The 10,134-nt window shown below is 49.3% G+C and overlaps 1 protein-coding gene across 1 annotated transcript in view; it reads right to left on the minus strand.

The window, feature by feature from the left end:
• The window catches only part of DAP (death associated protein), a 47,699-nt gene extending 37,997 nt beyond the window's left edge, over positions 1-9,702 (minus strand). Inside the window, exon 1 of the mRNA XM_084781521.1 lies at positions 9,492-9,702. Within this exon, the coding sequence (XP_084637647.1) occupies positions 9,492-9,546 (55 nt within the window). The 5' untranslated portion in view covers positions 9,547-9,702. The remainder of the gene's footprint in view (positions 1-9,491) is intronic.
• Positions 9,703-10,134: the final 432 nt, after the last annotated feature.

Here is a 10,134-nt window from a genome sequence, read left to right on the forward strand (position 1 = left end):
GCACTGGGATCACAGACACGAACTCCTCAGATCCCCGGGCTTTTGGACCAACTTGGCCATCTCCCCAGTCCAATGGGTCCAAGAGAGATTTTATAATCCTTCACCATGCTAATAATGTACATCAAGACGTGTTTTGGTGGGATGGAGCATGAAGTCTCCCCAAAGGTAACTGAGCGCGGATTTCCCCTCACTCCGATAATCCTGGGAACCATCTTTTAGCAGCAATGTTCCACAATGTGGTTTGCAAGTGCTGACCCTGCACTCACCCGGCCTTACACCGTGGTGTGCAGCTGAAGGTCCTTGAAGAAGCTGATCTGTCTCCAGATCCCGTAGGATGCCTGAGCTCGCTTGGGCTGAGCGAGCTCTGTGACAGTGCACAGATGGAATCGTGTAGGCTGGGTCTAAATTATCCAGGTTACGTCCAGCCATTAACAGCCACTGACAATCTCTGTATCTAACCTAATGTTCTCAAGACTTGGAAAACCCTTTCAGATGTTCTCCTAAGCTCGGCAGACCGGTAGCCTCTCCCAGACCTAAAGCTAATAATGCAGCAACGTCTGAAACCTACAGGAAGGATTCTCCAACCTGTACAGCCACCCACCCGACGCTCCCAACAATGTATTTGCCAACTGTAGACTTGCAGCTTCCTTCTGTGGCCACAAAAGCTTGTTACTTCTCTCAGAGGGGCTGTGTCAGTCATCTAAGTCTGTGTTCCTGAGTCACAGTTATGCCAACCTGGCCCAGGATAAACTGTTTTCCTGTTTCCTTTAAAACATAATTCTCTTCCATCACCAGTATTTGCCAGCACATAGCTTCTGATACGGTGAAGCTCCTAAAAGAGACCTCTAAATAAGGACAGAGTGCCCTGGCATGATATTTTCTGTTGCACGCACAGAGCCCCTCTCTTCCTCCCTAAGGACAGCTACCTACTCTTTCACCACCACACAGCCTGTGTCACATGGAGCGGAATAGTCAGCTTGTCTCTGGTGTTCTTGGTTTGGATGGCTCCTGCTGGGTCAGAACGAGCAGGCAAGTTTACAGAGCTTATGGGCAGTGAGGAGCAGGTGAAGATTTTCTCAGGCTTGGACTCTGACTTTCCTGGGAAAGACAAAGACACTAGCTTCTGGTGGCCAGCAGGCAAAGAAGTCCACAGAGTGGGCCAGTAGATCAGAGTGCTGTGCTTAGGCCATGATGCGCCTGCCAGCCTGGGGTTGAAACTAAAACCTCTGTGTGTCACCCTTTAATATGGGGATGCCCTGCTACTTTGGAAGGAAATTAGATCGGGCTTAAGAACGTTCTCGGAAATCTGCCTTTATCTCAACAATTGATTTTTATTAACTTTATTCATTGAATCTTATTTGTAGGGGCTTTGCTCTTTCCTTGTTTCTAATCTCATGCTTGTTTCAGGCACACCTGTCTTACAGTTGTTGCACAGCTGTTTTGTTGTCTGAGGTCTCTGTGTGTCTGCTCGGCTACCTGCCTCACACCCACCCACTCACCAAGGCCCAAGTCTCACGTCTCAATCTCACGTCTCAATCCCACGTCTTCATTGTTGTTGGTCCTTATAGATTTCCCTCGCCTTGAGTTCAGATTGAAAAAAAGTAAAGGGCACAGAAGATCCATTCTTTGCAGGCAAAATTTTAATCTAAAACTTCCAGCCCCATTTGAAATACTTAGATTAAAATTCCGTGGCATGTTAAGATGGTTTTCTACCTGAGAATAAGGGATGTTTTTTGACAGAATGAAGAGTCTAGAACTGCCTCATAAGTGGTTATTGGAATATACTTCCTTCCTCCCACCCATACCCTCCAGAAACTGATGAAAGACGCTGTTGTATCACAAAACACATACGGTGAAGTATTAACAGCCACAGCCTCAAGATTGTGATGGTATTTGGCATCAGATATACACAGTCACCAAATCCATATGGTAAAGTGTTAATAACCACAGCCGGAAGACTGTCAGGGTGTTTGGCATTAGGGCCTTTAAGGAGAAAAATTAAAATAGAAGATGATGCCAATGCAACTGAACTTGTGCACTGGGGTGCATATGCATGGAGAAAAGGTCATGTGAGGCTATCAGTCAGATAAGGGGGGGGGGAGGTGGGCAGGAAGAGAGGGAAAGGAAAAGAGAGAAAAAACAGGTGCAGGAGAAACCAAGCTGGTCAACGCCTTGATCTTGGACTTCCAGTCTCCAGACCATGAGAAAGAAACGTCTCTTGCAGGAGCTGTCCAACTGTGGCACTCTGTTACCCAAGTGGTGGCAAAGGGATGGTCACTGCTAAGCGATGCCTTCGGGACATTTCAAATGTGGCAGTTCACAGATATGATACGTTCCACAAGAGAACTGGAAATGACTGTCAAGATGACACCTGAAATGGCCACACCTCTGAGGTGCCCCTGGGACAGCACATGTTGCCAGAGCTCAGTTCCCTAGCATTCGCACTTGCATTTAATTCAGTTTCTAAAAACAATTAACTTCATTAACCCATTTCTGTATGTCTGTGATTAATGCAGCAATAAAGACTGGCAATGCTAATACCAACTCAAGGCCGAGGCAGATTCGTTTTAGCTTGCAGTGATGTCAGAGGTTAGGATGGCACATGGCAATGCTTCTATCAGTCTATCTAGCATTGTGTGGGAAGAACTAAAAATCTGTGAACCATTTGCAAATCTAGGCTGTATTATTTTTTAGAGATACTAGAAAAGAAAAATTCAAGAGTGCGCGCGTGTGTGTGTGTGTGTGTTTATTACCGAAATGAGAGATTCACATTGGAAGAGTAGCAGCTTCCTTTTATGCTGAGTGTAATGCTGAGGTTAAGGGCATGGATCCTGGACCTTCAGGTTCAAACCTCAGCTCTGCCCACACTTGTGTGTGTCTGTGCCTCAGGATCCTCCATCTGTGAAGATAGAGCGACAATGTTCCTCCCTTCCAGAGCTATCTGAGGATAACTGAATTAGCTCCTGAAACATCTCTTGAGAGAGCCTGGCCTACAAGATATCCTCCATTGTTACCAAGCAGGCGCTGAAAATGAGAAGAAGTCAGAGCTCAGAAAGGTCTCATGTGCTCAAATCCTCTGTGCTTGAGCATCTCCTCACTGTGGCGGCACCACCCACAGGGAGGGAGACCCATGTGCTCCCGGCATGTGATTATTGAGTCGTCGGACCTACATCATGACACCACCAGGACTAGGTAAGGACGCTTCCAGAGACTCCCTGGTCCTGGGTAATTCTGCCACTTCTGTTTGTTGTCGTTGTTGTTGTTGTTGTTGTTTGTTTGTTTTTTGTCGTGATATTCTAGGCTCCAACGTCCCCACCATCACAGGATCTGGGATGTGAAGTACCAAGCCAGTTTCCCCCAGGGGCACAGACAGATCTAGAAGATCTACATCCTTAATCACTGGGAACCCTTCCAAGCACAGTGTATAGACAGACTATAGACAGGCCCTACCATTACATCACCTGTACAAAGGAAGAAAGTTAGAAACAAAAAGCTATCTGTGGAACAGCTTCCCGTCCAAATGCAAAGTGTGGGAGTGAACGGACCAGTGACTACCTGCCATTCCTGGACCAAGCTCCCTTCAGCTGTTACAGTATGGAGCACTAAGAGGGATTCACTGGCAGCGATGCAAAGGCTCAGCAAGAGGCTGGAAAAATCTGTAGCAGGACGGTGGAGTAGGGAGAGAAAGGTCTTCCAGCATCCTGTGGGCTCTGGGCACAGCATCTTATGGGGAGTGCAGAGAGCTGTTAATAATGCACACCAGTGTCTCCCAAGCCTGGCTGCAGATCTTACAGCGTGCTGTGCTGTGCAAGGGCAGCCGCCTCTGTTCTTTCTTGGGAAGAGCTGTTGAAACGTTATCTAAAAGGAGGTTAATCCACCCTTAAGAGATGAAGGGTCCAGATGACTATTTTGGTGGAGAGAACACAAGAAAGCAACGTGCATGTTGTAGGTTAGAATTAAGCACAGGCAGTGTACCGCAGAGGCACGGATGCAAGGGGAGGTGGAATTAGACCTCCCCGGGGATATGTGAGACGGCAGTATGGAACTGAAGGTAACAGGGAATGCAGTCTATCTTAGCTACGATGAGTGCCCCAAGGGAGAGACAGATACCACTAGGCTGGGCAGGGACCTCTCTTCAGTGGCAGCTTTCACAACCCAGAGTGCAAACCCTGTGAGGAGAGGGTGAAGAACGAGAGAAGAGGTGCAGAACCACGTGTGGGCAATGGGTCTTGATGTCCGGCCTATCAAGCTGCCCATTGTGGGAGATCCCGGCAAGAACCCTGTGGGGTTTCAACAGAGGCTCTCTGTGGTACCTGCTAAAACTGTAAGCCTCTCCCTGATGCCCTGACCCTGCACCTCAGACGGCTACATCACTAAGGAAGTGGAGGGTAACATGAAGTGAACAATCAATCTGTGCTTAGGGGCACAGGCTGCTGAGGTGCCCAATCACTCATGACACACTGTCCAGGGCAGAAATGAGCTTAAGAGGCACCCATCTTCCACACCACCATGTCTGAGTGCGGAGGTGGGCGGTCGCCCAGCAGCGTTGCAAGCCAGAAGAGAAGGCTGGAGTGAGGAAGCAGGACACTGGAAATCCTGAAGGCAGGGACTGCTAAGTGTACGTTGGTGCCACTTCTGGACTCTGTTGCCATTGGGTCAAGGCTATTTAGCTGGGCCATGGGTGACAGAGTGGGAAAAAGTAACTGTAGGGGACAGTATAATGTCCCCACTTCTCACAGCTTACAAAAGTGTTCTATGGTACATGGAATTAAGTTTGCAGATGGAACCAGAGAGCTACTCATCTGAACTTAGAATTATACTTCACTACCCTGGTGGACCATGTCATCAGAAAGGTCTTCAGATGTGATGAAAGGAAACAGAAGACTCAGGTCACGGTGGATATGGAGGAAGACACAAGTAGTCATTGCTGGCACTGAAGGTGGAGGAAAAGGCCACAAACCAAGGCATGTCGGTAAACTCAACATTAGAAGGTCCAGAAAGAACGTTCTCCCCAGAGCCCACAGAGGACACCATCCCTGCTCACACTTTGACTTTGGCATTGCGATGCCTATTTTGGACTCTTCCAGATTGTGCAAGAAGAAAGAACTCAATTATTTTGCCTTTACTGAAATACATAAAAAAACAAAGTCGTACGACTAAAAAGAGCAAAGACTTTAAACTCAATCGTTTGCCTAGTGACTTTCAGCTTATAATGGCTTTAAAGCCACTAAGTTTACTATAATTACCCGTAGTAGCCATAGAAACGAACACAGCAAAGCCTGCCTCTCATGGGCTGCACCAGAGACTGGATATGTGCACACACACTCATCCTCCGTGGCAGCCTGCACAGACATGGCAGCACCATGAGGTAGTAAGTGTCTGGGACTCTACACTGCTCCTTGTTGGAGGTTCAACAGGAGAAAAAGAAAGTTCAATTTCTCCAGCTCATGTGCTGCACCTAACAGGGTTGTTTTACAAAAGTGCCTATTCTCTGTGCAAACGAAAGATGTCTGATGTATGGATGGGGGGCAGCCACCAACCCGTATCAGGACACAACACATTGGCTGAAAAGAAAAGGATACACACAGAAGGTTCTAGAAGGGGAAGCTAGGCAGGGATAAGGAGCAGAGGCAGGATGTAGAACTGCATTAGAAATGCTAGGTCAACCCTGATGGGAGCTAAGAGAAACAAGTCACTAATGGGTCTTCTGCCCCTTGGCATGCTGGGAGTGAAAGCAGATGGCTCTTGCTCCCTTCAAGCTGTGGTCAGTGGCTGGCTTCACAGGCTAAACATGGGAACCTGCTTACCACGTATATGACAGGATGCTTGCTACAATAAAAGGCAAACTCACCTCCCATTTCTAGCAACAGAAAAGTGTGGATAATCTGAAAACTTCCGCAAGAAAGCACTTCAGGGTCAATTGTCCTTCACGGGCTTTAATGTGTCCCGAAGCCATGTCTGAATGATTAGTATAATGGAGGTGAATTATCTGTGCTGCTGAGAATAGCAACTGGTCTGTTGCCTGCTGTACTTGACATAAACTGTCACGTCCATGTTGTCATCTGACGTGGTTCTGTGGGGGGATATGGGAACCACTTTTGGGGAAGCCTCACAGAAAACCAGCAACACTCAACCGGATCTGCCTTCCACGGGAAACAGGTGCATGTGGCGGGAGGGGGGGGGGACTATCGGCACGGAACATTTATTTGCCAAGCAAATCTTTATCCAGTTCACTCGGGGACTGGCAGGGATGATGTACAGTCTGTGCTGCTGGGAAGCCGCTGCTAGAACTGAAAGCAGCTTCTTAATATTCTGCTACCTTAGTAAGAGCAGCGAAACAAACGGCCTCACCCCGCTTTTCCATACTCACTTCCTGGTGAAGAGTTAGCAGGGTGGGCTAACGATTGGGACGAGCCGGCTTCAGGGAGATGTGTGCAGAGCACAATGAAGCACCGCCTACCACAGGAAGCCCTCTGCGCAGCACCGTCCTTCCATCCTTCCTTCTTTCCAGCCTCCTTTTGCAGGCCACCCCCAATAAATCTCACAGCTTCGGCGAGGCACCAGTGAATACCATCAGGCTGCTGAGGTCCTTCAGGACAGGACGCTCTCGGATAACCAGCTCTTAGAGGTTAGCAGGTCACCCCAAATATCTCTGCCAGTGACTTACATGGCACTGCCCACAGTGTCTTGACAGTTGGCCATGGTAATGAATAGCGCTGAGTAGTTAAGTAATGCCGGTATGCTGTCACCCTGACCAGATCTTAGTTACTGCTTCCTCCATTCTGGATCTCCACCGTGCAGCCACCTGTGTGGATGAGGAAGACAGGGAGGCTGCAGGCATGCTCTTAGGGAGTGAGGGGGGCAGCAGGCACCGAGGTAATTTTCCTGGAGCTATTTACTGAGTGTCTCCTTCTGGTCCAGGCACTGTTCCAGCCCCCCTTTGGCCCCCGCCATGTAAAGATATTTGTAAACCCAGACGCCAGGAGAAGAGTAGGAGACAGTAGGAGGTAGGTGCAGTGAGAAGAGTGGGGGCACTGTAGAGATGGGGGGGCAGTCGTTAGAGAAAACACAAGAGAGGACAGCAAAAGAGTCGTGGGGAGAGAATTTTATTATTTCTAATTAAAGATTTAGGCACAAATCTGTTATACAATTTAAGCACTTAACGAAAGCATTCCCAAAGTTTTGAAGGCAGCGACTTTGACTTATGAACTGTGTTTGTGGCAATCCTTTACTATTCTTTATAGTGAGCGGCCCTTTCTTCTTTTTAAAAATATTTATTCTGCAGCACAGCTGAAGCGCACTGTGGCCTTCCTGCCACAAAAAGCCTGAACCCAGGGTCTTCCGTGTTAGGGAGAAAGTGTAGAGACCCACAGCCTCCTAATGGCACCTCCCCACCTACCCTGCAGGGCTCACAAGTCTAGCTGGCCTTGGGGTATGCCACACTGAGGCTGACAGCTAATCAGGTAAATTAGAGGGCGTGCCCCAAAGTCACCTGAGTTTATCTGTTGATTAACTAGAAGAACAAACAGGGACAAAGGATCAAGAGTTACAGCCCCAAAGCTGGGCCCAACCAGTGGCTAGTCCAGAGAAAAACCATCTTGTCCAAACTCTCATTTCAGGTGAGGAAACCCAGTGCCCCAGAGAGGCGCAGTGGTGTGTCTCAGAACCCTAAACTCGGAGCCCCAGTTCACTGCCACACAGGCACAGACAAGGTGGTTCTCACTGTAGGCACACACAAGGTATTCCATCCCTAATTCAAAAGCCTGTTCACAACCCAAAGAAAATGAGAACTCTCAAGTGACATTTCTCCCATGTGGGCTTTTCTTCCTCGGATCCTAAGATGTCCATATGGATAGTCTCTACACGCAATGTAATTAATGCTACTTTGACTCAACGTCTTTCCAACAGCTCACATTAATGAACTCCTTATCTAGGGAGAACCATTAGCAACAGGCGTGTGATCCTGCAGTGTGGGCCTCACCAAGCAGCATAGAGCCACAGGCAGGCGGACTCAAAATTACTCCTTTAGGAATTAAATGTCAAGGTTTCCCTTAAAGGGAATTTTTTTTTTTTGCTTTGTTTTGTTTGCCCTTTTTTCAATAGTAATTTTTCACATGATATAATCAGATTATGAAATCCTCCCCCACTTGTCTACCCACCCTGCTTCGTGCTTTTTCTCTTTTTAAAACACGGAAAAATAAGAAACACACACACTCCACAAAATCAGAAACCAAAATATACAAACAATAGACTAATAAGACAAACAAACAAACAAAAAAAAACCAAAAAAAAAAAAAAAAACCTACCAAAGTAACGTGAGACAGGAAGTCTACAAAAATACCCAGAGTTCTTTATGGGTTGGCCATCTATCTACTGGGCATAGGGCCTACCCTTAAGTGTGGTTTTATTTACTCAGTGAGACTTCACTGGACAAGACCAATTCTTCCTTTGCAAGCTGGTACCAACTGAGCATAGATTTGGCTAGGGGCAGGAGCCAGGCCCTCAAAAAGGAACTCTTTCCAAGGGTTGTTTGTTGGAAGTGAAGACTATCACTGTATCGCACCCAGCACACAGACACTAGGACTCTTTTCTCACTCCTAAACCCAGTTAGGTTAGTTGAGAAGCGCTGTCACAGTGAAGAGGCTTTGGAATGCAGCATACTTAAAGGTCCTGTCCTCTCCTTGGTAACCCCTGTCCTCCTTGGGGGCCAGTAGCTGCAGAGTGTCAGTTTTCACTGCAGACAGACGGCACAGATGTGTCCCCACCGCACCCGCAACCAGTCCTCTAAGGGTTGCTTGGAGAAGGCCTGGCTTTTTACCATCAGCACTTTAAGCAGACTTCGTTTCTGGGACCCGCGGCCTTCTGTGGTGCTCCCATGGGCATCACTGCCACCTGAAAGGGCAGTGGAAATGCCAACTCCTCCAGCGTGGCCGCTAAGGACGGACAAACAGGAACTGAGTGGTGGAGGCGGCTGCTCAAGGCACACAAAGGTTGCGTGCCATTTCCTTAAAAAGGTGGTACTTTACTGGACTCAACTGCCTTGGCTTAGAAGTTGAGGCTTTGCTTTAAAACTGCTATTTTAACCACACTTTCAAGAGAAAGCTGGGTGCGAAAAGAAAGCGAGTAAAGGAAGTCATGCCGGGTGATTAATGATCAGCATTATTTCCGCTCCTTTTGTCTGTCAGTGTGAAATGCTGTCAGCCCACTGTTAATCGTCGTGATATAACACTGCCTTTTAATTGTTGGGGACTCCCCCTCCAAACATCTGTGCAATCTCATAGAAACGCCTACGTTTGAGTGTCGAGTTGTACAACTGGGCTTAGCACGGGCACCCACGGCGACTTTCGAGGTGGCTACGTGTCCCCGCTCACCTGCGACCCGGGACCCGCTCACCTGTGCGCCTGCGCGCCGCACTGGTACAGGGTACCGGGACCCCCAAGCTGCCCCGCCCCCGCCCGACGCCCCGAGACAAAGTGCAAACCAGTCAGTACCGGCGGGCGGGTGTCCAGCTTTGGTCTCCAGCTTTCCTTCTGGAGGCGAAGACATGGCGCTGCTGGCTTTCTGAGGGGTGATGGGCAGCGGCCAGGTGGGCGGCTGTGCGAGTGTGAGGCCCCGGGAGGGAAGGCGTGAGGCGCGCGCCGCTCGGGAACGCGCACTGCCACCCAAGGCTGGGGGTGGGGGGGTGTGGTTCCGAGCGGCTGCGTGGCACGGCCCCGCCCACCCGCGCTGTGCGAGCCTCCCCGCCTTGCCCCGCCCGTCCGTGTGGAGCATGCGCAGCGGTCAGCGCCACGTAAGCCTCCAATGCGGTTGGCAGGGGAAGGGTGACGTGGAGGGCACGGCGGTCCCCCCCGCGGTCGGCGAGGAGCTGGACTGGCGGTGTGGGTTCGCGGCCGAGCTGTCTCTAAGGGAAGCGGCGCCTGTTGGTGGTTCGAGACCCTAGCGTGGGCTTTCGTTCAGAAATGATAGCTAATGGCTCCTTGGCCCACTGTGCCCTGCGACTCACCCGGGACTTCTCCACAACAACTTAGCTCTGCAAGATCAGCAGTTAGTTGCACGCCTTCCTATCTTTAGAAAAGGAAGGCCATCCCTTCTGCCACCACCCCTTCTGGGCTGTAGCTTTGACTACACAGCTAT

This window comes from Acomys minous (genome assembly GCF_964271855.1).
Source record: "Acomys minous genome assembly, chromosome: 5".
Lineage (NCBI taxonomy): Eukaryota > Metazoa > Chordata > Mammalia > Rodentia > Muridae > Acomys > Acomys minous.